This window comes from Equus przewalskii, chromosome 21, assembly GCF_037783145.1.
Source record: "Equus przewalskii isolate Varuska chromosome 21, EquPr2, whole genome shotgun sequence".
Taxonomy (NCBI): Eukaryota; Metazoa; Chordata; class Mammalia; order Perissodactyla; family Equidae; genus Equus; species Equus przewalskii.
Genome location: NC_091851.1, coordinates 41,690,908 through 41,718,490, shown reverse-complemented (window position 1 = coordinate 41,718,490; position 27,583 = coordinate 41,690,908). Strand labels below are relative to the sequence as shown.

Below are 27,583 nucleotides of genomic sequence, written 5' to 3'. Positions count from 1 at the left end.
CCATGAGACTAGGCCCGTTTATTTTGTATGAGGTTAGGATTCTTGTTCACATGTAGTAAACAAACTTAACTGGAATCAACACTTCCAATTAACTGTTATTAATATGGGCAGGGAACCAATCAGTTTAGGATAACACAGTGTTGAATGTTTTTGTCAAGAAGCGAAGTGGAAGATTAATAAAAAAGCTATTTCTCGATTTTTAGTATAATCCCTGTACTTGGCCTTACCACTCTCAAATAGGTTACCTGTGCAACTGCGTTCTCATTATAGTCTGTGAATCAGAAGCGACGCCATTCAGCTCAGAGGAGAAAGGAGGATTCTGTGACTCTCACATTCTGCTCTAATTTTCCTTACAGAGAATGGCTTTAAGGATTCTTTCATTTCCAAAATCACAGATCAAATTTTACTCCAGGTTGTGATGGATCAAACTCAGCTAAGAATTTTTTTTTAAATGAGTACGACTGCTGAATTAATGTGTGGAACATAACAGAAGTTCCTCAAGGAACGCTATACAGGTTTCACAATTAATGTTAAGGATTAAAGAGAAGATCATCTCTACCGTAGACTGTTAAAAAACGGAAATGGGGGCTGGCTCTGTGTCCTAGTGGTTAAGTTTGGCACGTTCAGCTCCCTCTGCCTGGGTTTGGTTCCCAGGTGTGGACCAATATGACTCGTCAGTGGCCATGATGTGGTGGTGACTCATATACAAAATAGAGGGAGATGGGCACAGATGTTAGCTCAGGGCAAATCTTCCTCAGCAGAAAGAAAAAAAAAAACCAGAACAGAATTCCATTAATAAGGGGGGATTAGTACACACAATTAGGCAAGAACCAAATAAAAGTGTTCTAATTACTAAGCATATTTTATTATATATATAGTTTATATATAATTATATATAGTTACCAAATATATTTAATGACAATATTTTTAAAGAACTTGGACAAAATTATGTGCAAGTATATTTTTTTAAAGTTCTGATTTTGATACATACATATATCAACAGTAAACTAAGAGGTTGTTTTTGTTTCTTTGTTTTAAAGAACCTAATGATTCTGACACAATTCCACTCCTTCCATCTTAGAACCTCTCGCTGAAAAATTGAATACTGGCTTTAGTGCCTGAGTTTTGCTCAAATCTACAGAAATGTTTAACACAACATGGAAACCAAGCAAATTTCCAACCCAAAACCCTGTTAATTATTTCATGTACCCCAGTCTATGCAATTAAAGCAGTAAAAATAGGAGGATTTATCCATATCTAATTTTTCACACTTGGCCCAATACCAAGGCCATATGACAGTTTTCCGCATATGTGGCCTGGCGAATGTCATCAGTCAAAACCTGCCTTGATAAATTTCACTAATACGGGCTACGTGAAAAGAAGAAAGAAAAAAACGAATGGCTCTTTCAATAAGCTAATATAAAGAACTAGCTCATGAGGTTGATCACGTGATTTTAATTATTAAGTCATGCTAATCCAATGAAGGACTAAAAACTAAAATTCAAAGCATTTTCACTCAAGTCCCATTTCCTTCCTGAAGATTTCCTAAAATACTTCAACCCTCGCTGCTATCCCCCTTTTTATTTAGGCCACCACTAAATTTTTGACTCTACCACTTGTCACCTAATTCTGCAAGGTCTTATGTTTTTCACACACCTTTTTTCCATCAAATATGGGAATATAATTCATTAAGAGGAGGAAGTAACCTCAATTAATTCTTTAAGAGGAAGAAGAGGCCTGTTTCCCTGAGGGTGGAGATCATTGTTGATTTACTTACTTATGTGTCAACCTTGTTTCCAGAAAGGATGAAGGTACCTGTACTCAGAAACACTTGTAGGATGATGGATTAATATCAAATGCTGCAAGTGCATTTCTCAAACTTGACAATCTAGTAGCTTTTACAGTTTTTGTAACTGCAATCTCCAGTAATAAATTTGGTTTCGATTGTGACCCAGTATATGTCTAGCCTTCTTTTTATCCATCATCAATTTATAACATGTTGTTATTTTCTATTCTATTTGATTTTTAATGCTGATGGTGAAATGCTTAAGCTATATTCTGACCCACTAATTGGCAACATCTACTCTTTGAAAATCACTCTTTTATCCAATGTCTGCATTTGATTAACATAATGAATCCGCAACCTTCTTTTAATGACATTTGAATCTCTAAATAATTATTGTAATGAAAAACAAATGAATTCAAAACAATTATAGTATTAAGTATTCTTTTTCAAAGTACACAGACTCCCCTAGCCTCCATGTGAGGATCTGAAAGCACGTGTACTCACACATACTCAAACATACTCTCACACACATTCACAAACACACCACTTACCACTTACAGAAAGGACCAGGAGTCACAACCTTCAATCCCACCAAGGTTTCCCAAAGAAGGTTAATGGACAAAGGGGCTCAGACGCACCACAACAAAGAGCAGAGGAAGCGTGGCTAATGAACAGCGGCCACCAGGCAGCCCCAGTCAGGATCCATATGGAGGATGGGAGCCCAACATAGCCATAGCTTCTGATCGTTTAAGAGAAGCCAGAAATCTTCATTTTGATGTGAAAGAAACTGAACTTTTAATGCTGGCAACTTATTCCTTTTTTTTTTCTAAATTTGAGGGGGCTAAAATATCTCTATGGACCAGATTTGGCCAAGAGGCCACCAGTTTGCACTAGAGACTAAATGCACTCTTTAGAGCTCTAAATAGAACAGAAATTAGGCCTTCAGGTTGAATTGTTGGGACTTTTGTCCATGCTGTTCAAAAGCACACGTCCTTCAGTAGGATGGCATGACCGAGGAAGTTGATAATAAACAAAAATTGGCCTTCAGATGCTCCTCCATAAGGTCTCTTCTGACCTCTGCCCACAAGTTCTTTTATTTCATTCACCTCTCCCAATGGCTTTGTTTGGTACTGTTTCATAAGCAGCTTTATAACCCATTAAAAATGTTACTACAGGCCTTTGTCAAAATAATATAATGGGCAAACTTCCCAAGGCAAGTAAGGAGAAAATAGGAGAAAAGAAAAAAGGAAAGAAGAAGCACAAAGAAAAGCACATTAAATAGCCTAATGGTCTTGCATAACCTAATACAGCCACATCTGCTTCTCATCTCCGGAGAAAACACAACGCAGAACAAAGACGTTCTAATGGGTTCACCCACAGCATAAGTGCACATACACATTTTTACTTTGATGGTTCCGATTCCTTTCTTTCTCCTTACCCATTGACTTTTGCCTTGGACACTTTTCCAGCATCCGAAGTGGTCCCAAAAGCCCCAGCACTCTTTCCTTATGGACTTACACTAACAGAAACCAGTGGCTAGAAACCCAGAAAAGGTAAAATAATGAGTTTAAGTTGGACCTTTCCTACATCCTTTGTAAACATAAGGATTCAGATACAACAACATTGTGGCCATAGAGATACACTTAGTTTTGAATCTCCCAATAATTATTTTGCCGAAATGATATGCCTGTCACTCCAAACCATGGATTATGCAACTGGTCAAGAATCCAGAAGAAAATCAAGAGCTCAGAAAGTATTGGGAAATTCACTCATTCACGCACACAACAAATACATATGAAGGCAGAGTGAAACAAGAGTCAAGACATGGGCTCCACATTGCCTGACTGGGAGCGCCCCTTACCAGCTGTGTGACCTCCTAAGGCTGCATTTCCATTTGTAAAATGAATAGAATGATAGTAACTGTCACCCAGATATATTGAAAGTATTACATATGATATGTAGATGCACAAAGTAAATCTTTACTTAATGTGCACTTCCATTATTCCACTGGAAGGTAAGCTCCATGTAGACAGAGATTTTTTTCTGAGTTATTCCTAGCTTTTCCACCAGTGGCCTATATTGGGTGCTTCATGAATAACTGCAGAATGGCTTGTGAAAGAGCAGGAAGTGCTAGGAAAAGGTGTAAGTGCGTACCTGACTCAGGTTTCCCTGAGCAAGTTTTATTCAAATTGGGGATTGATTGAGCCACCCTGGGGAGGAGAGTGGTTCAGAAGAGAAAGCCGGAAGAACAGTCTAACACAAGTAACTGCACATAGGATGCCTTGAGGCGGGACAAAATCAAGTGACTCCAACACATTGGGAAGAGGGCGGGAGGAAGGAAGTCTAGGTGCCAGGAGTGCGTGAACCGAGCATGCGTGTTCTGTGACGATGCTTCTCCCTATTGGTTAGTCACCACCTGATGCAACAGTTTGCACAGGCACCGAGTGCCCAACTTCAGAAACTCTGTTCCCTCTCTTTGCCAATGACACTTCACACCAATGTATACTAATAGAATTGAATTTTGGATGGAAATAAATTATCTCAAGATGGACAGTATTAGTAAGTAAACTTATGAGATGAGAAAGCCAGTCAGTTCCATATTTTCTCACTTGCAAGACATATTTTGTGCATGTTCGTGTGTGTGTACGTGTATCTGTTTAGAATATTTGGACATTGCCAAAAGCAGGATGTATCTTATCCTCAACATGTCTATTTGAGGTACTCTCCTCTTCTCTCTAGCCCTGCAGACGTGGTTGTTAAATCAATGTTGAATTTTACATTTACGATTACATATTATAATTGAAAGACCACGGTACTTAGACTAACAAATCATAATAGCTGCTGTGACGGGTATAAACAAAGGTAAAAACATGGGCTTTTTTTGAGGAGTTTATCATTTATTTGGTTAGACAAGACTTTCCTATGTGAACGGGTCCAGGAATAATCTATTGGTGGAACGAGCCACATTGGTCAGAGGAGCAATTAAGAAAGGAAAGGAAGAGCTGGGAAGAGGGGTGGGGTCAGGATTAGATAGTAAAGAAGAAAATTAGGAAGCCAACAACCTGAAAGAAACAGATCAGAAGCACCTTGCAGAGAGGGACACAAAACTGAGAGCAAAAAAACCACAGAATGTTGACATTCTTTTGTCTATAAGAGCGAGGCGAGCTACAAATCCAGTCGGAATAAATGGAGCACGACCCCTCCCCCAGCTGCGGCTATGGCGATGCCAAAGGCACTATGACAATAAAACACACACAGAAACACAAAAGGAAGCAAACAAGAGGCTTAAGCACAGGGGATCAAGTAGCTTCATTTTGAAGAAAAATCTGAGAAGGGGTCCGTAAGGAGCTTATAATATAGGACAAGTGTTCTCTACATCGACACAATTGACATCAGCAGTATTGACACGGCCGGATCATTCTTTGTTGGGGGGCCTGAAACAAGAGGATGAGGGAGAATCTGACTCACACTTAAATGGGAAAGAGGCTTATCATATACAAGGCAGCTTCTGGGTTCGGGGCGCTGTTGCTTCACTCCAGACTGTGTCCAGGTCGGGTAAAGACCGCATCCTGTACTTGTCTTCCCTGTCCCAAGCTTTGGCATCACTGTCTGGTTGTGATCTCAGCTTCAGAGAAGGTGGCAATTAACTCTCCTAGTGCCGTGTGTGTGTGCTGGGAGTGGGGCATGCTGAAGGTCAGCGCAATCTAGGCCAGCTACTACCATGATGGTTTCCCCGTCCTTTATGCGACCAGTAGGGTGAGATGCTGGAATCAACATAAGGCACTATGTGATGTACCACTGTGCCACTCAGGCCTCCGAGCACAGGACAGCTCTTGGGAACATCAGTCACTCACAGACAACTTTCCTTTGTTTGTTAAACCTTTGTGCTGCCTATTTAATATTTTTTAATCAACTCCTTTTTCCCCCTTAAACAAATGTATTGTAAATGGCATCATCAAATCAATATCAAAAGCCAGTATGCTCAGCCATAAATTGAAAGCAGGCATGAAAATAAACACAGTCAAACCAAAATAATGTTATTAAACTCTGTCTAGGTCCTCTTGTCAAAGATCTGAGCTGGAAGTTTGCTCACTTGCTGGTAACACAGGTAAATTAGAAAGGGTTAGAAGACGTCTTTCAAAACATGCCAACGCCCAAGTGAAATGTTTCTCTATAATTTAATCAGAAGGATCAAAAAGGCAATTGAGAAGAAAATGACTTTCTCATGGTAAGAGTCACATTTATTTAACGTTATGCCTCAAATGGCCCAAGATCATCCCACATTTTGGGACACCCAGTGCGGTTCCTGGAGCCCTGCTCTGGGGGATGTGGTGGATGGGAAGTCTCAATCCCGCTCGCTCCTATACTGGAATCATGACCTTGGGCAAGTTCCTTGACCTCTCCAAGTTTCAGTGACCTCATATTTCAAATGTGAGTAATAGCATCAACCGAACCTCACAGGGTGGTGGGAAATGGCGTTTTGTATTTAGCAAAGGATCTGACCTCAAGTCAGCATTTACTTAGGATTTTTTGTTTTGTTGTTTTAACTCTGTAAGTGTCAAGGCCAATGAGGACGGGGGTTCTCGGGGAAAACTTTGTGAGGGAGGCATAACCACATCTTTGCCTTGAAGGGAGTGTGGGCAGCTGCCTCCCAGAGCAATGGGGAGGCAAGACTAGGATGCAGGAGAATGGAATGTGTGTGGTTGGGGGAGAGCTTATGTTTGAGGCTAATGACTGTGTGAAACAGAATAACATAAACCTCTTCCTTGAGAATGAAAACGCGAACTCAGAAATAGGAGTCTCCCTTTAAGAAAAGAATCAGCTTTCATTAAATAAACACTATGATGCAAAAAAAATTGAATGTTCTGTTTCTCTAGCTCCAGTGAAGTACACCGTGTCTGTTCTGGAGTGTTAGCCACACTTTATAGGATATAAAGCTTGTTAGATGAGTGAGCAGCATGAAGACAAAGGTGCCAGTTCAGACCGTTCATTGCCACACGCTGTCCTTTCTCCGAAGCTTTCACCAGCGATGTCATCAGATTTCCTAAGAGAGTTCTCCTAAATGTGTACTGAGGCCATTGTTATCACATGTTAGATACAAAAGCTAATCGTTATATATGTGGACTTCAAGGTTTGTGAAAACAAAAATTATCTGAAGTCATAGAACATGGCTCGTATAAGAGACAGTGCTAGTTTATTAATCGTCTCTGTTCCTAATCACTTAACATGGAAATAAAGTCAAATAAAGATTGCTTGTTTCTTCCTTTTTCCTTTCTCATCTTATGCCATGACCTAGTCTAGCTCCTTCTGTAAAAGAAGTGTCTTCACTTAGACTTCCTGTTCTAGGACTTCATATGCAGTGGTCGGAAATTGAAGTGTTTTTCACAGTTTCTAAACCCAAACACGAGGTCTTGCTTTACTAACCCCAGACAGGATGAAAAGTCAGTTTAGCAGAGAGGGAAATTGCTGGCCGAGCCTTCGAGTTAACATATTCAAAACTGAAGCCAGATCACCTTCGGCCCAGCCCTCTGCCCCTTTCTCTACAGTTTTAGCTGCTGACGGCGGGCCGTGAACACCTCTCTTTCTCTCCTAACCCGCGTCCAATCAGTCAGTAAATCTTTTTGGTTTTAGCTTCAAAACATGTCAATGTCTAAACACTTAAGCCCGTGTTCACTGTTCCCAACATGCTTGCAGCCAATCTTGTCCTCACCGTAAGAACTACAATACCCAGCTAACTGGTGTTAGCCAGAGGGAGTCTGGTAAAAAAAACTCAGACCATGTCACTTCTTTGCTTAACACTCCCTGTGTAGTAAAGAATTTAATCCTGGCCAAAAAGAGGTCTGGCCTTTGCCATGGCAATTACCTGGGAGGTAATTTTTGTTTGCATCGGGTTCTTGGGCTAGCCACATAGTAACAGCATGATTTAGGGGGGCTTTGGGGCACATGGTATCAGTCAACCTAGAGACTGAGGTCAACCACGTGGGCAGTCAATGAATCCATCAATCATACATGTAATGGAGCTCCAATAAAAACTCTGAATGCTGTGTCTCAGGACAGCTTCCCCAGTGGGCAAGCCTCTGTGTATTGTCACACATTGTCATGAGGAAATTAACACTGTCCTGACCCCATGGGGAGAGGATAACAGAATCTCCACATCTTCTACTTTTCTGGACCCCATCCCATGCACTTCTTCCCATGGCCGACTTTAATCTGTACCTTTTGCTGTAACAACTTATAACCATGAGTTTAACAGCTTTCAGGGAGCTCCATAAGTCATTTTAGCAAATTATTAAACTCAGGTGGTTATGGGAACCTTTGAACTTGCAACTGGTATTAGAAATGAGGAAAGTTTTGGGAACTGTTCCTTCAAACTTTGTAGTTGTCCAACTCTATGCAGCCCCCAGTGGCTTCCCATCTGACTAAGACTAAAAGCCAAATTCTTTACAACGGCCTTCAAGTCCCACATGTCCTGATGCTATTGTATCTCCACCGTTATCATACATTGCTTCTCCTTCATTTATTCTGCTCCAGTCACGTCAGCCTCCTGGCTTTTTGGCACACTCCAGGTACACTTCTCTCTCAGCATCTTTTCCTAGGCTCCTTCTTCTGGCCAGAATGCTCTTCCCCCTAATTCCTACATGGCTCACTTTCTCACCTCTTGTAGGATCGTACATCACTGACTCAGCAAAGCCAGTCCCGCTCACCCTATTTAAAACTGCAGGCTTCCTTTGGCACTTTATATTAAACAACTTGATTTTTGTTGTGGGCCTTACACAATCTAACATCTACTTTACTTTTTTTAATGTTTGTTATTGTGTGAATCCTTTCTCATCTATAGAGTAAGTTTCATAATGACAGACCTCTTGTACATTTTCTACACTGCCATATCCACAGTGCTTGGAACCACACCAAGCTCTTACAGTGCAGTCAGTGAATATTTGATGGAAGAAGAAATGATGAATTTTTACCAGTCCTTTCTAGAATTCTGAGGTACCATCACACATAAAACGGTCACACCCACTAGTGGTCCATCACCTACAGTAAGATGGCCACACCATACAAACGGCCAACAGGTACATGAAAAGAAGCCCAACATCACTAATCATCAGGGAAATCAAAACCACAATGAGATATCACTTCACACCTGTTAGAATGGCTGTTATGAAAAAGATGAGAGATAACAAGCGTTGGCAAGGATAGGGACAAGAGGGAACACTTGTGTACTATTGGTGAGATTGTAAATTGGTGCAGCCACAATGGAAAATGGTATGGAGGTTTTTCAAAAAATTAAAAATGGAACTACTATGTGATCAAGCAGTTCCACTTCTGGGTATATATCCAAAGGAAAGGAAATCACTGTCTCAAAGGGATATCTGCACCCCTATGTTCACTGCAGCATTATTTACGTAGCCAAGACATGGAAACAACCAAAGTGTCCATCAATGGATGAATGCATAAAGAAAATGTGGCATATACATATGATGGAATATTATTCAGCCATAAAAAGAAAGAAATTTTGCCATTTGTGACAACATAGATGGAACTTAAGGGCATTACAGTAAGTGAAAGAAATCAGACAGAGGAAGACAAATACTGTATGATCTCACTGATATGTGGCATCTCAAGAACCAAACTTATAGAACCAGAGAGTAGAAAGGTGGTTATCGGAGGCTGGGAGGCAGGGAAAACGTAGAGATATCGGTCAGAGGGCACAAACTTCCAGTTAGAAGATAACTAAGTTCTAGGGATCTGATATAAAGTACGGTGACTATGCTTAAAAATACTGTACTGTAGGGGTCAGCCCAGTGGCACAGCCGTTAAGTTCGCAGGTTCCACTTTGGTGGCCTGGAGTTAGCTGGTTCAGATCCTGGGTGCGGACATGGCACTGCTCAGCAAGCCATGCTGTGGCAGGCGTCCTACATATAAAGTAGAGGTAGATGGGCACGGATGTTAACTCAGGGCCAGTCTTCTTCAGCAAACAAAAACAAAAAAACCCTGTATTGTATACTTGAAACTTGCTAAGAGAGTAGATCTTACATGTTCTCACAAGACACATAAAAAAAATTATGTGAGATGACGAAGGTGTTAACGGACCTTATTGTGGTCATCATTTTGCAATATATGCACGTATCAAATCATGATGTTGTACACCTTAAACTTATACAATGTTATATGTCAATTACATCTCAATAAAGCTGAAAAAATAAATAAGTAAGATAAAAAATATACCAAAAAAAGAAGGCCACAAGAAAGGATGCATTGATGAACGTCTAATTTTTTTCCAAAGGTCATGAGAAAATCAACCTTTTCCTCAGGGACTTCACGTGCTAAACTGACAGAAGCTCAGAGGTAGAGGGGATCCAGCTAAGCCTCTTATGATAGTGGCCTTGCCTTGTCTGTCTTTACACCCGCACGCCCAACACCGTGTCTGGCGGAGACCAGGCATGCAATAATGCAGGATCCATCAAAGATGATTCTTAAAGAGGTTATTCTGCCGAGCAGAAAGGGGACTCTCCCTTCTGATTTCACACATGCCTCCACTAATGGAATATTTATAAGATCTATGTGTTACTTTTATAATTAAAATTATTTTTTAGATAAATGCTAATGAAGAATGAGGGGCTATATACATGGCACAATTGTAGTTTCTGTTTTCTTGCAAAAGAAAAGAATTTCACTTCTCCTGAGCAAGCCTGTATGTGAGACCCAGTGCATTTGTATTCAAATTTCTCCACTCAACATGGTAGGGAGAACAGAGTACGTTTTCTTTGTTAATTTGCTTTCAATTCTTTAATAAGAATGAGTATATGCCCCATAAATATTCAGAAATGAGAGATTACTAAGGAGCTTAGAATCAAGAAGACAAATAGAGAATATTCAAAGTTTTACATCAGAAAAATGGTCCTTTTACCTGTCAATCCGCCAATTAGTGGTGGAAACAATTTTCCTCTCCAATGAAAAGTTATTTCACCAATTAGACTTATTTTTAGAGTGATAAACACAAGAAAGAAATGATTTCTTTTCCGAGGCGTTCAGAAGCCTTTACATCCAAAAAAAAAAGATTTTTCCACAAATTTATGCACCCCATTTAAGGGAAAGAATTTGTATATGCAGTGTTGATTTTCACATATTCTTGGCATAGCTAGAAGTTTCTCTTAAAATGATGTCAAAAGCACACAAGAGACTCTCTCCGCTGGTAAAGAGAAGCATTCATGTGTGGTAATTATTCAGAAGGTTCTGCCAAATGTCACCTGAGCTGTTCTCGCTCCTCCAGGTGCTAAACTCAGGATATTAATTTAAATCAGTCAGGGAGTGAGGCGGAGCCTGCCACTGAAGCATGCTAACTCAGCAGCCAGCTGCAGAATTAACAGGGAAACGTACTGGACACCTGCCACCTTTCTTTAAACAACAACATTTCAAGAATGGTCCGTGGGAGATGTTGCCACAGTTAGAGCTTCATGTCAGTTGGATCGTCCCATAAAAAATCAGAGCCCTTGCCAGTCTGACGTGTTTCACTCAGGCTTTGGGGCTTCAAAGTGGAAAGAAACAAAGAAAAGACTGGAAAAACCTCAAAAAAAAAAAAAAAGTGATATATCTCTCAGTTCCTCAGATAAACTAAATTGTTCTTTATCTCCAGGGGCAATCAGTGGCAGTTAATTGTGTCTTTGCACCTTATTAAAAAGTTTATGTTTCGACTGAATTTTTTCAAGGAAAAAGTAGAATTGTGGTCAGATTTGCTTATATTGAGGAAGAGAGGAAGAAATGGCATCCAGAAGACACTGCTAACCTACAATCATGAGACTGCTGCCCAGGAAGACGGACAGCCCTGGCTGTATGTGCCTGCACTCAAACTGCAAGAGCAAACAGGAGGTTTGCTGTACACATTGTATTGGACACATTTCGCTATTTTTTTGAAAAACCTCACATCCATCCCCCTTCTGAAGGCATCAATACCCCTTCCTGCTTTGGGAGAACCATCTTCATTCTATTTGTGCCCTGTGCTTTGCATAAAGTGCCTGACACATAGTGACGGTGAATGTAATGGGCAACATATGGTAGGAATTTCTCTCTTTTATGTTGTCTGATAGTATGAGAAGATCCCAAAGCTCCTGGAAGCCACCATGTGGAACCAGAGTAAAGCCATCCTTGAAGAAACAGGACCCAGAGATGAAACCTAGGGTCATCATTTGCACTCTGAATCAAACCACACCTGAAGCCGCCCCTACGTCCTGGATTCTGAGTTATTAAGCCAATCAATTTCTTTTCCGTTTATGTCAGGTTGAGTTGATCTAACGTGCCAGGTGTTATGCCAGGAGTTTTTATGATTTATAGCTAATCTTCATGGCAATCTTGTGAGATACGTAATACATTAAACCCATTTTACAGGCGGCCAATGGAAGCTCAGGGAGTCAGGTCACTCACTCAAGATCCCACGGCCAATATGCAGAAGAACTGTAATTTAACTTTACTTCCTCAATTCCAAGCCCACTTGATTACACATGCCCACGGTCAGTCTTGGTGGGGTCAAATGGGGCCAGTGGGCAGGACTAACACTCAGTTCCAACTCTAACAGAGGCTAAGGTGAGCAGAACTTTGCCCAAGGTCTTCGGGATGACTACCTGTGTTCTAGAGGGAATACTGTGAAATCTTTGCAGATGCATGTTGGATATGTGAAAACTATTTACCAAGATAGACTTAACTCCTGTTCATTTATTGACGTGAGACAGGGAGAAAATTCTATTAGATAATACGAAACTGCCTTGTTTTGAATACATCCAAAAATAGCCAGGGAAAAAATTGTCTTTGCTAATAAAGCAAGGCAGATATGAAAACTTCACGCTTGGGGGAACACAAACGATCTTATTATCCTGAGCATCTTGATGGTAACTGTAAAAATCCATCTTTATTTCAGTTTCAGGCAAAATATAAAATAGTAATATTAACTTTCGTTTAACACTGTCTGTATCCTGCAAACTCAAGTCCTACTTCAAAAGTAATCATAATAAAATATCAAAAGTCTCATTGACGAGGAGCCCAGGACCCTTCTGGATTATCCACTTGCATTGCCCCTTTGACCTACAACCACACTGCAAGAAAGTTCTTACTTGGATAAATTGACAAGGGAAATTAAACACTTTGTCCAAGGGCAACAGCTAATAAAGAATAAAGAATAGAGATTAGAAACTAGGGTCTCTCTGACTCCTGAATCAGTGCTCCTTACGCTACACAACGCTGTCTGAGAAATGAGTGAGATCCTAAGTACACATTCTCAATACGTCCCCTTTGATCATTCAATCTCGTTTGCGCCAGCCCCACAAAGTATGACCACTGAAATAAGAATGCTATTCAAAACCAAGGAATAGGGGCTGGCTCCATGGCCGAGCGGTTAAGTTCGCGCACTCTGCTCTGGAGGCCCAGGGTTCGGATCCTGGGCGCGGACATGGCACCGCTCGTCAGGCCACGTTGAGGTGGCACCCCACATCCCACAACTAGAAGGACCTGCAACTAAGATATACAACTATGTACGACGACGGCGGCGGGGGGGGGGGGGGGTGGGGTTTGGGGGGATAAAGAAGAAAAAAAATAGAAGATTGGCCACGGTTGTTAGCTCAGGTGCCCATCTTTAAAAAAAAAAAAAAAACAAGGAATAATACAAACCCCTACAATATTTGAGGCACAACACTGTGTGGTATGGGTTGTAGGTATTAAAATCACCTAAGTACTGGAGTTCTTGGACAAAATATCCAAAAGGTCAGACCATAAAGAGACCAAAGTCGTAGACTAAAACTCTTTCATTTTCCAACTCAGCTCTTTATGGCATTATGAATTATTGGAATAATTCCGAAATTTAGATTTCCAATATACCCATGCTTTTCTTCCAGCATTTCTCTCACAGGAGCTACTTCAGCATCTCTTCACAGCCACATCTGCCCCCTCTATCTCACTGCTTACAAAATATGAGCATGATTGCATAAAACACACACAAAGACCAAAATACACCTGCTTAAAAATCTCCATGGTTTCCTATATCACCTAACAGAAATATCAAAGTCTTTAAAATAATCTCCTAGATTTGGAGCAGTTCTACTAGATTTCAATATGAATAAATCAAACTTTTGAAAGGCATCAGTAGGATTAAAACTTGGAAGACTGAGATAATTTCTAAAGAACTTTCAATTAGTCATGATAATACTAGTTTTAGCCTTCAGAAATTACCATAAAAAGCCATACTCTTTTCCTATTACTACTTACTCTAAATAGTAAATCAAAGAACAATTAAAAAATATTAATGTTGAATGAGCATTGCGCAAAATAGGCCCAAAACGTTGTGATCAATGCAGAATGCTACCAAGGGTCAACATGAAATTCGAGCAGGGAATAACGCAAGGTGTATAGTCAACAGAGAAGTCTATTTCTATTATGAAACATTTTTTATATCTAGATCTCAATGGCAACAATTAATACATAAATAATTTCTGAGACATAAACAGGGAAATATACCCACCTTCCCAAATAAAGACTTAATTTTCTATAGAGATTTTCCCATAAGGATAAAAATAAGTAATTCTGACAAAAGAGGAACATTGCTTTGAAGATTAAAGTTTTATTTTCTAATATGAGGGCCTTTGCAGGTTCTGGGGGATTTACTGACTCATTTATAGCATTTTCATTTCCAGGTATTTAAACATAAAATAGACCAGAAAAGAGCTGTATGGGAAAGAAGAATTTTTAAACTTTCCAGGATCATTGTAAGAGCATCAAATTAATCATATTTCTGAAAAGCAAAATTTAAATTTCTGAGCTTTGTTTAAAATAGAATGAACAGATTAATTTGAGCGGAGTATTACTATCACATAATCAGGTGAATTAGGGTCTTAGGAGTTCACACCTTCTGTTTTCACTCTCCGTATATCAAGGATCATATTCCTGTCCACTTTTACAAACAAAATAGTTTTTTTTTAAGTCACAAGTTGATCATTTTCAACTTTAATTTAATGTCTGGCCATATACAGAAGGGCTTGTATTTCTTAAAATTTAGTCCTTTAAAATTCTAAAATATAACATTTATCTGCAACGTTTTTAAAAAAGAGCCTAAATTCTGAGGAAGGAAACCTGAGGGAGAAGGAAAATGAGATACCAACTAGACTAATCTCTTTGTAGCTAATGATCTACTCAAATATTATTGGCTCCATCTTCTCTCTCCAAAGTTGACCTCTAACCGGAAAAAGGGAAAGCCCTAAAAGTGCTTATTGGGTATTACGATGAGCAAGTTGTAGAATTAATCTCTTCCAGTATTAGCATCATTCTTCACACTGTGAACAAAATAGATGGAACCCAATAAACCACAACTTCAGAAATGTGGAATGGCCCCTCATTTTGATAATCTACCATAGTTAGCTCAGCGGGGAAACATACATAGAATAACACTATGGAAGTTTTCCAAAAACCAACAAGTTGGTCTCTGTTCAGCTTGACCAAGGAAATGGTATATTTTCAGTATTCCTAGTTCAACTTCAGTTCGTGGTATGGAATCAAACTGTGTAATCAAAATTCATAGCACATTCATGAAACATTAGAATCGTCCATGGAAAAGAAAGCCATATTGACTGTATGACTATTTTACAATATGCCGAGCGCTGTCCAGTCGTAGCTAGGCATTTCCCGAAGCGTGCTTCAGGTTGGATCTCACGTGTAAACTCAGGCCTCAAATGATATGAATAGGGGCTGGGGGAACATGGAAAAACAGTCACACAACTCACCTCCCTGCCTCAAAAGTGAACCAAGCAGCATCTCGTCCATACCGCCGCAGGGCGCTTAGCGGCCAAGAGATGAGTTTGACTCTGGGATTCTGGACGTCCCAAAGACAGATGTGCTCATATGTAATCTGCAAGGCACATTCGCCATGTACATCTAAGTTAGGAGATGGCATCAAATACACATTGAATCTCTCTGGGAGAAAAACAAAAGGTTAGTCTAAAATCCCCAGGAATAAAACATCAAAGACATTGTAGGAACAAAGAGGCATTTCAAAATAATTCAAGCTCATATTCTAGGTTTTGGTTGAATATTCAGGAACATAAACCTTTCTCATAAATTAGCAGTCCCAGAAAATGATTTTTTAAATGAAGACCATATTCAATCACAATAATGATACAGTCTGGCTGTCAACATACACTAAACGCTGTTTACATGAGCAAAGACCATTTTTAGAACTTTCAAATTTGCATAATAAAAAATTGTATGCCAATAAAAGACTAAAGCAATGAAACCATTAAAAGCAATTTTTTCTTGCCAAATACATATTAATTACACCCACACTGTTGTGTTCACAAAAGAAGCAGGTGCAAAATAATTATTGCATGGTTTAATGACATTAAAGTTATATTGATCAACTTATAATTTTCATAACTAAACGAATAAAACTGTATCCCAAATTATTTAACTAAAACTGCACACTAATACTCTGTATTTAACTGACCAACAGTTTGGGGAAATTCCTCTGGATATATTTGAAGTGGTTTTAACAAGGAGTTCTCTTTAGCCAAATACTGGAAAGAAACATTCATTTGCTTATTTGGATGATTGTTAAAGTTTTAATCAAGATTACTCTAAATAAACTACTTGATTTATTTCTACAACCAAATTTTCATCCCCACAGATACAGCCATGATATTTCTGTTACATTTCTAGAAAATTCATTAATTTAGAAAGAGTCAAAATCTTTAAGCGAAATATGAATAAAAATGTTATTGCTATAGCAAACACATTTTCACCTATCCAGCATTGTGATAAATTTCCTAGATCTGACAAAATAGTGTGGCACTATTAATATTAGTGGTATTCTAAATTAATTGTTTTATAATAAGAAAGTCATGAGAATTTTCATAGATTTTAGTTGAATTTAGTAAACGAGTGTTCAGATTATGTTCATGAAATGTATTCATGCATCTGTTATTCAAATTTTCTAAGTTATTTCAAACTCCCAATAACGAAATATTTATGGCTTTCTAATAATTATTTTAAAAGCATATTCCAATGGAGCAAATTTTCCCCTGGAGAGTTGCGGAGCAAGTAAGAAGGACTGTCATCCTTAAGTAAAAATTAAGAGAGACCATTACCAATTTATTTGCTTACAAGTTCTTCTATAACCACTTTGGTCCAGAATGACATCAACAGTGGTGAGGACCACTTTGATTACAATTACTTGGAGGCATGCAAATTAATACTGTAAAGTCCCTTCAAAGGCATAGTTGAGTTTCATAATAATCCTTAGTAGCTATAGACCAGGGGTATTTTTATTCCTACTTGACAGAAGAGGAAACTGAGGCACAGAAAATTGGTGTGGGAAGGTAACTCCCAGGCACCGCCAATTTTGAATTCAGTTTGCGGCACTATCGTGACACAGCTTCACAAACACAAGTTTGTGGAAATAAGTGCTGCTCTGAGCACCCTAGGTTAAAAAGAAATCAAAACCTGTCACGTTTTCCTCTTTATGTTTAACTTTATATGCACCTGTCCGTGAGGCAGCACGGGTGCATGCCCTCAGCCCGGAGCACCTTGATTTAGCGAACCATAGAGGAAGCAGCTTGGTGCTTGGTTGTACGGCCCTGGTAAGTGACTCAACCTCTCCCTGGAGCTCCATTCCCCAGTCTACAAAGAGGCTTTGCTGAATTCGCCAGCACTCCTAGGTCCCCATCAATGACGCTTGTGCGGAAGTGGATTATGGCAGATACGATGCATCCAAAATAGTCCCAGACTGTAAACGTGTCATGAAGACATAGTCCCAGTTGGGAGGGAGGGTATTTTTTACTAACAGTTGGCGTGTGCACTCCAATGGAAACAGTCAGTACAATTCCACCTCTGCCATGTTTGTAATCAAGCCAGGTGACCACAGCCTCTTCGCTGTGATATATCCTCATAGATCAAGTCAATAAGCTAAAGGAGAACTCTGGGATCCAATCCACCCTGTCATAGGCTCAGTAATTTGGAGACAAAGAGACGATTCCTCACCTCCAGGCTCATACTGTAAACTAACATTGATTTTTGCTGGAGTTCATGAATATTTTGATCATTATTACTTAAAATGACTTATTCCCAGTTTGAGCGTTGAGCTCAAAGAATTGGCTCAAGTGTTTCAGTAAAAAAAAATCGCAAATTTAGGTGGGTTTAACTTTGACGAAATATTCATGAAGTTCAGATTCTATTAAAAACATCGAAAGGCTTTCAATAAAATTTTTAAGTGAAAAAGGCAAGACAAAACCCATTACACTGTAAAATCTGTATATTACAAATATAGGCCCAAGAGTACAGACTGGAATCAAACCTAGGTATTGGAATTGGAGCCAGATCTTTAATTCTTCCAACCTTCAGTTTCCTCATCTGTAAAATGGGGAAGTAATTGTACCTATGTCATAGGGCTGCTGGGAAAACTAAATGATGTAATGCCTCTTCCACAGAAACTGGCACAAAGCAGGTTCCCCCAAATTTCTAGCTGATGTTATTAATGTAGATATATTCACATTATGCATCAAAAATATATTAAGAAAAGAAATACACTGAAATATTAACACAAGTTTTAGGTGAAATAAAAGGCTATTTTTACTTCTTTATGCATTTTTATAACTTCAAAAATTTTACATAATGAAGAAGCTTTATGCTTTATCATATGGGGACAAAAACAGTTTTAACAGAGACCAAAGGAGAGAATTTTCTTTACATACCACTCTGTTCTCTCTCAACTCCAGTAGCCAGTAAGTCAGGCTCTCCGAGGCTGATGTCATTGACCCGCGTCCCTACACACTCCATCTGGAGTACTTTGCACCATTCATCAGCCTCAAGATCTGTGGAAACGTCCAAAAGATTAACCTGGACACCTAGTGCCCGCTTAAAAGTTAAAAGCAAAAGCCCTTCATGCCTCAGACAAACCTGATTCACAAGCAAAGGTCTTGGAGGTATCATCATTGAAATAAATCCCTACGGCGTGTTTCTTGGTGCTCTTTGGCAATCGAGCTACGTTCTTCACATTGTTGAGTTCTGTAACCTGAAAAACGAATAATGGCAAGTTTGATCACACTCCCTGAATGAATGCTTCCGACCAACAACACCAAGCCAAGTGGAGGCACAGAAAGTAGAAGGCACAGCACAGATGAACACGGCTTGACAGAAAGTGTGTATTCAAAAGCTATGAATACTATTTCAGTGTCATCCTTCATATGTAGCAAGGAAAGTTAACAAATTACCTTTCCTTTTTAAATTTTCTGAAGCATGTTAAGTGGCAGAGGCTCAAAACTCCAAAGAGGTACAAAGCTTGTTTGAGTTTTTTTACCCCCCAATGACTCGACCTTCTCAGCAGTTCTCATGTCTATCTCCATCACTGTGGACAGCCTTTTGAATACTCCATCCATTCCGAGTACTTCCCATGTAAGCATCTTACACGTATTGACCCAAGGAAAGGGAGAAAATGGTGGTCCAATTCATAGCTAAATTATCTCCCTCTTTGCCAGTTAGAAACCGGGTGTCAGGAGCCTCAAAAATGTTCTCGGGGTTCAAGTCACATATTCCAACACAGAGAGTCAATATGAATTTGGTTTGTGAAATATTTCCCCACTCTCTCGGACTTACTTCTAGCTTCTCAGTGGTTATGGGGCCTCTTGTTGCAAAGGCTCAGGACACTGCATGGTATCACCTTCATCCTATCAGTAGCTAAAGCTTTCCCATAGTCATTCTCTCTCTCCCACAACCTCTTGGTCCCTTTAACACTTTTGTAAACTGCTCCCCTCCCAGAAAAAGCGTTGGCTTATTGTGTTCCCCAAATGGCCGTCCCACATCCAGTTATATCCAGATCCCCTGATGCATTTGAGGGGTGTAATAATTGGGTCCTGAATGAGAAAAGGCCTAGGTGGCTTCAGGGTAGAGTATTAACAAGATAAATAACTGTTTCATGTTGACAAGTTTAACCTCTCCTTAGTATATGTCTTTTGTGTTGTTATACAAAACAATATGGCTCCCATCAATCTTTACCTCCAGTAATGTCATACCACTTCTCCCATTTTTACTCTAAATTCAATAAATGCATGGCTCAAAAAGTAGGTGGGGAAAGAAATTAATATCCTCCACACACACACACATGAATCTGATCATTTCATTTCCCTGCTTCTTAACCTCCGTTGGCTCTTTTTATAGTATAAATGCAAGTTTCTTAGCATGCAATATCATAATGGTAGCTATAGACCAAATGTTTGTGGCCCCTTAAAACTCATCCATTGAAATCCTAAACCCCCAGGTGATGGCATTTGGAGGTGGGGCCTTTGGGAGGTGATTAGGTCCTAAAGGCAGAGCCCTCGTGAATGGGATTAGTGTCCTTATCAAAGAGCTTCCTCATCCCTTCTGCTATGTGAGTACACAGCAAGAAGACGCCTCCTATGAATCTGAAAGCAAGTTCTCACCAGACACCAGATCTGTTGGCAACCTGATCTTGGACTTCCCAGCCTCCAGAATTGTGAGAAATAAATTTCTGTTGTTTATAAGCCACCCAGGTTAGGGTATTTTGGTTATAGCAGGCAAATGGACTAAGACACCAGCATTCCCCCAAAGCTGGTCCAGCCAATTTCTTCAGTGGCTTGACACTACCTATCTTGTTCTGCAACTACAGCAAGTCCCTGAGAATTTACCAGATGCAATTTATCTTTTGTTTATTTTTTTTTTTGGTGCCTCTGCCCCCATACAAGCCACTAGCATCCTGCCACAACTACTTATTGGTCTCTCTACTTCCATCTTAACCCCATTGATTCACTATGAACACAGCATCTCGATGCTCTCTTCAAAACACAGGTCTGATTCCAGCATTTCTGTGCATAAAAGAGAACACTTCAGTGACTTCCCACAGCACTTGGGACAACAGTCCAAATCCTCACCAAGGCCTCTGTGGTCTTTTCCACAGCCACCTCACCAACCTCCTCTCTGACGTCTTCCGCATGCTTCCCATGGGGAAGTCCCAGCCACACTGGCATTTATGCAGTTCCCAGAGGCACCATGACTCTCCGGGCACAGAGCCTTCCCCACTCTCCCCCTACTTCACTCCCACTCACCCTACAGGTCTTAGTTTAAATCTCAGATACTAGGCCAGCCCCATAGCCTAGTGGTTAAAGTTCGCACACTCTGCTTCAGCAGCATGGGCTCAGTTCCTGGGTGCAGGCGTATATATTTGTCAGTGGCCATGCTGTGGTGGCGGCCCACATACAAAAGAAGGGAAGATTGGCACAGATGTTTGCTCAGGGCGAATCTTTCTCAAGTAAAAAATAAATAAATAAATCTCAGATACCTGCAGAGGCCCTACTGCTCAACCTCCCTTAATCTAATCAGAGTCTCAAGGCTCTACCATCCAATGATATCTGTGCCCTACGGCCCTGTGATGTCTCTGTGGGTTACAGCTCAGTATCTGTCTTGTCTCTAGAATGAGAAGTCCCACAGGGCAGGGCTAGTATATTTTTTGCTCACCACTGTGTCCCCTGAATCCAGCATACAGCCTGTCACACAGCGGGAACTCCATGAATACACATAGACTTGATGAACAAGACTAAACTCACTCATAAATTTCCTTGCATGGTACTTCTCCAAGGGGAATGCCTCTCTCTCCTGCCCCTTTCTCCAGGGAAATTTCACTTTTCCTTCTAGGCCCACTTCCTCTGGGAAACCTGCCCTCACCCCAGTGTGAATTAATTGTTCCCTTCTCTCTGCTCCCATTTTGCTGCATGAAACTGTATTCTATTATCGGTTGTTATAATTAATCCATTTATCTCTCCAGCTCCCAGCTAAACATGAGTCACCTGTCAATGACTTACTGATGGACTGAATCAATGAAAAACAATTTGAGAGTCAACATTTATTGAGCCCGCACCATACACCACACACTCTGCTCAGTATTTTTATATAGAATGTCTCATTTGATCTTCATAAAAATCCTATGAGGGGCTGGCCTGGTGGCACACTGGTTAAGTTCATGCACTCCAATTCAGTAGCTGGGGGTTGCCAGTTCAGATCCTGGGTGCAAACCTACGCACCACTTATCAAGCCATGCTGTGGCAAGCATCCCACATATAAAGTAGAGGAGGATGAGCGTGGAAATCAGCTCAGGGCCAATCTTCCTCAGCAACAAAAAAGAGAAGGATTGCCAGTGGATGTTAGCTCAAGGCTAATCTCCCTCAAAAAAGAATTCCTATGAAATAGATATTATTATTATCAGTATTTTCCAGATGAATAAACTGGATGAGAAAGGTTTAAGTCATGTGTGTGCCCAAGTTCACAGCTAAAAAATGACAGAACTGAGTTTTGAATGAAGCGAACTGACCCCAAAGCTTGTGCTTTTCACTCATCCAAAACGCCAATGCCTAACTCTAAAAACCTTCAGCACAGACAATCTTTAGCCTCAAAAGTCATCTCTGATTTGAGAACCTCTTTCTTCTCATGGGGGGTTGAAGTAGGGCATGAGTGCTCCAGGCTTTATTCTGGCCCTCTACTGAGACATTGTATAAGAGTAGTCCACTCCAGCCTGAAACACAGCAATGACTTTGAAATATGTCATTTCATTACACATCCATTAAGGGCAAAGAGGAAGGAATAAGTCACCTGAAACAGTCAGGAAATGTAGGGAGAATTGCATGAGTCAGAACACAATTACCCATTTTGGAAACTGGTTTAGATAGTAAGGAACCCAACGCCCCCACTCAGGGGAGGTGAGTGAGCGTTCACAGAGCAGGTGCATTCTGTTTAATGTGTCAAAGGACTATCAGATTCTAAAGCAATAGTACCTGTCCCCTTCTCAGAACTACATCCCAAAAAGCAAGTGTGTACACACACACACACACACACACAGACACACACACAGACACACACACACACATACAGACACACAGACACACACACAGACACACACACAGACACAGACACACACACACAGACACACACGCACACAGACACAGACACACAGACACACACACAGACACACACACACACACACATGCCTTACTTTCAAAAGGACTGCAATCTATACTAATTCATAATAGAGTCTTCCTTAAAATGCAGGCTAATGTGATAATTATGATAACTAACAGTGGATATCTTTATAAGTCACATAAAAACTTTTATAAGACATTTATTTCCACCATCACTCCATTTTGTAAATAAGAAAACTGAGGCAGGACATATTTTTTAATATTTCTTTTACAAAGAAATCATTCTCCCCCAAAGAATCACTTCTGAAACAAACAGATTTTGATAAGGTCTCAGGTTCTCATTTAATATGAATATTATTTTTTATTATTTTTTTAAAAGTTTACTTTTTAAAGTTATTTATTTTTTAAATAATTTATTTACTTTTTTAATTGCAGAAACATTGGTTTATAACATTATATAAATTTCAGGTGTATGTCATTATATTTCAAGTCCAGTGCAGATTACATCATTCTCACCACCCAAAGACTAATTACAGTCCATCACCACAGACACGTGCCTAATCACTCCTTTTGCCCTCCTCCCTCCTCGTTTGCCCTCTGTTAACCACCAATCCCATCTCTGTCTCTGTGTGTTTGTTGTTGTTGTTATCTTCTATTTATAAGTGAGATCATACAGTATTTGACTTTCTCCCTCTAACTTATTTCGCTTAGCATAACACCTTCAAGGTCCATCCAGGTTGTCACAAATGGCCAGATTTCATCATTTCTTACGGCTGAGTAGTATTCCATTGTGTATATATACCATATTTTCTTTATCCATTCGTCCCGTGATGGGCACCTAGGTTGCTTCCAATTCCTGGTTATTGTGAATAATGCTGCAATGAACATAGAGCTGCATGTATCTTTACACATTTGTGTTTTCATGTTCTTTGGATAAACGCCCAGCAGTGGAACAGCTGGATCATTTGGTAGTTCTATTCTTAATTTTTTGAGAAATCTCCGTCCTGTTTTCCACAGTGGCTTCACCAGTTTACACTCCCACCAGCAGTGGATGAGGCTTCCCTCTTCTCCACATCCTCTCCAACATTTGTTATTTCCTGTCTTGTTAATTACAGCCTGAATATTATTTTAAATGGGAGCTGTATAAGTGCATCTGACCATCCAAATGGACTGCATTGGATCGTCAAGATTGCCTCAGAGAGAGGGAGCACTCAGGGCCTTGTGCATGCAATAACTCTTTGAGTTCATCTTCAATTTGAATGTCCTGTCTTTTCTTTATATCTCAGGTCAACCAGAAGTTATTTCCTGCCAAGCTCAAATTCTTTTAGGAAAACTCCCTCCTGAGTCTCTGTAGTTATAAATTTTATTTTTCTTTCGCAGTGCAAGAGAATAGACACACCTTAAACTCTACATGAAGTATGACGTCTTTGTATATAGAATCACAGATAAAATGAAAAAATTTCTTCAAGGTGTTTAACAACATTCAAGGAGGGAACCACTTACAATTGTAGTAGAACCACATTCCCTTTTCAAGAATCTTCCTTATATCCATAAAAACTTTTAATTGATTGTCTATTTGTTATTTATCATTCATTTTTAGCATTTACTCTGTGTCAGGTAAAAACTGTTCTATTCACTGGGGATAAGATTGTCCAATGACAGACAAAGACCCTGCCCCTCTGGAGCTTATGTTCCAGTAAAGGGAGAAAATAAGTAAACAAACACTTCACCAGGAGGGATAAGGAACTGCTATGAGGACAAATAAAGCTATGAAAAAGGATTTAGTGTAGTGTGGGCTCAGGGGAATTTTGCTGTTTTTACATAAGGGGGCAAGGAAGCCCTTTCTGAGAAGGGAGCATTTGAGCAGAGACTCATAAGATCTGAAAGAGTGAATCAAGTGGATAATTAGGTCCAGTGTTTCCAGGCGCAGGTAATGGTAACTGCAAAGGCCCTGAGGTAATAACTTATTTGTTTGGCAAGGACTAAGTTTGCTTATAAGTTTTCACATTTGACTCCCTTCCCTTGACATCTGTACTCAAGGCTAAGCCATCTCTGCAGCCTCTCTGCATCTCTCCACCCACCTTCCCCACAAGGCTGTACAGCTCATGCAAAGCTGGTGGACTTAAGATCAATACCTCTAAGGCTTTTCATTTCTTTTCTTCGATCAGCCCAAAATTTATTTCCCTAAGCTCACTGAGCATCTTTATGATGGCTATTTTGAATTCTTTGTCAGATAATTCATATACTTCCATTTCTTCAGGGTCACTTTCTGGAGATTTATTCTGTTACTTTAATTGGGCCAGGTTTTCTGTTTCTTCATGCCCCTCATAACTTTGTGTTGGGATCCACACACTTGAAAAAGCAGCCACCTCTCTCAGGCCTTACAGACTGGCTTTGTACAGGGAAAGAGTCACACAGAAAATTTGGAGCTAAAGAATATAATACTGAATTGAAAAATTCACTAGAGGGGTACAAGAACAGACTTGCTGAAGCGGAAGAAAGACTCGGCAAACTTGAAGACAGTCACTCGAAATTATCCAGTCAGAGGAAAACAATGCATGAACAAGGAAATTGAGCTCTTGGTATCAGAACGTTACCTCCACACTCAGTTACCTGTAATCACTCCTTGCATATTTTACAGAGCGAGGGCTTCATTCATACATAGGGATTTCTGTGTTAATCAAAGAGAGCCACACTCACTGTTCAGAGCATCACAAGCTAACTCCATATAGCACACTTTATTTCAACTGAAGGTCAATTAAAATTTGAAATAGGAAATGATAAAATTCCATATACTAAACAAAAAGAGTTTTGCTGAATCACCTTGGTATGCATAGTTTTCCCATTTCTATAAAAAAAATAATGTTTACATATGCATACATGCACACATACATGTTCTTGTATGTATATGTGGCGAGGGGCGCTAGGGGTCTGGGCAAACTTACACTGTGTGTCTCTTTGTATTATTGCATTCTTTCCTACTATGTGCTTCCACATTGTAAAGGAAGAAGTCATACCTCCGTTTGCAGATAACATAATCTTATACGCAGAAAACCCTAAAGATGCCACAAAAAAACTTCCAGAACTAGTAAATAAATTCAATAAAGTCGCAGGATACAAAATCAACACACAAAAATCAGTTGTGTTTCTATACACTAATAGTGAACAATCCAAAAAGGAAAATAAGAAAATAATCCCATTTACAACAACACTAAAAAAATAAAATATTTAGGAATAAATTTAACCAAGGAGGGAACAGATTTGTACGTGGAAAACTATAACACACTGTTGAAAGAAGTTAAAGAAGCCACCAGTAAATGGAAAGACATCCCGGGTTGAAGGATTGGAAGACTCAATGCTGTTAAAATGTCCATACTACTCAAAGTGACCTACAGATTCAATGCAATCTCTATCACAATCCCAATGGCATTTTTTGCAGAAATAGAAAAAAGCAACCCTAAAATTCATATGGCCCCACAAAGGACCCTGAATAGTCAAAATAATCTTGAGGAAGAACAAAGCTGGAGGCCTCACACTTCCTGACTTCAAAATGCATAACAAAGCTACAGTAACCAAGACAGGATGGTACTGGCATAGACAGACATAGAGACTAACAGAATAAAATAGAGAGCTCAGAAATAAACCCTCGCATACATGAACAAATTATCTCTTCCAGATCATTTGCCAAGAAGACACAATGGGGAAAGGAGAGTTTCTTCAATAAATAGAGTTGCAAAAGAATGCACTTGGACTCATCTTATACCATACATGAAAATCAACTCAAAAGTGATCAAAGACTTAAATGTAAGACCTGAAAATATAAACTCCTAGAGGAAAACATAACAGGAAAAGAAGCTTTGTAACATTGGCCTTGGCGATGATTTATTGGATATGGTACCAAAAGCACAAGCAACAAAACCGAAAATAGACAACTGGGACTACAGCATAAAGCTTCCGAACAGCAAAGGAAATAATCATCAGAGTGAAAAGGCAACGTACAGAATGGGAGAAAATATTTTCCAACCTTATATCTGATAAAGGGCTAATATTCAAAATACATAAGGGACTCCTACAACTCAATAGCAAAAAAGCAGCCCAGTTAAAGGATTGAACAGATATTTCTCCAAAGAAGATATAAAAATAGCCAAGTATGTGAAACGTTACTCCACAGCATAATCATCAGGGAAATGCAAATCAAAACCACGGTGAGACATCACCTCTCACCTGTTAGAACGGCCTTTATTTTTTTAAAAAAGAAGAAAAATCAAAAGCTTTGTGCTTTGTTGGTGGGAATGTAAAATGGTGCAGCCACTGTGGAAAACAGTATGGAGGTTCCTCAGAAAATTAAAAATAGAACTACCATATGATCCAGCAATCCCACTTCTGAGAACACAGCCAGAGGAAACGAAAATAGGATCACCAGGAGATATTTACACTCCCATGTTCATTGCAGTATTATTTACAATAACCAAGATATGTTAACAACCTAAATGTCCATTGATGGAAGTATAGATTTAAAAATGTGGTATATACATACGATGGATTATTATTCAGCCTTAAAAAAGAAAAACATCCTACCATTTGTGACAACATGGGTGAACCTGGAGACATTATGCTAAGTGAAATGAGCCAGTCAGAGGGTCAAAGACTGCATGATTCCACTTACATGAAGTATCTAAAGTAGTCAAACTCAGAAGCAAAAACTAGAATGGTAGCTGCAAGGGGTTGGAGAAAGGGAGAAACGGAGTTGCTATTCAATGGATATAGAGTCTCAGATGAAAAACTTTTATAGATGTGCTGCACAACAATGTACATTTAGTTAATAATGCTGTTCTATACACTCAAA

General features: G+C 39.6%; 1 protein-coding gene across 5 annotated transcripts in view; it reads right to left on the bottom strand.

Moving 5' to 3' along the window:
* The window catches only part of DOK5 (docking protein 5), a 152,254-nt gene that overhangs the window by 36,517 nt on the left and 88,154 nt on the right, over positions 1-27,583 (bottom strand). For all 5 annotated transcript variants that reach the window (XM_070589600.1, XM_070589602.1, XM_008530832.2 and 2 more), the window contains exons 3-5: positions 18,713-18,827; positions 18,508-18,627; positions 15,547-15,736 (exon numbers count right to left, since the gene is read on the bottom strand). In XM_070589600.1, the coding sequence (XP_070445701.1) occupies positions 15,547-15,736; positions 18,508-18,627; positions 18,713-18,827 (425 nt within the window). The remainder of the gene's footprint in view (positions 1-15,546; positions 15,737-18,507; positions 18,628-18,712; positions 18,828-27,583) is intronic.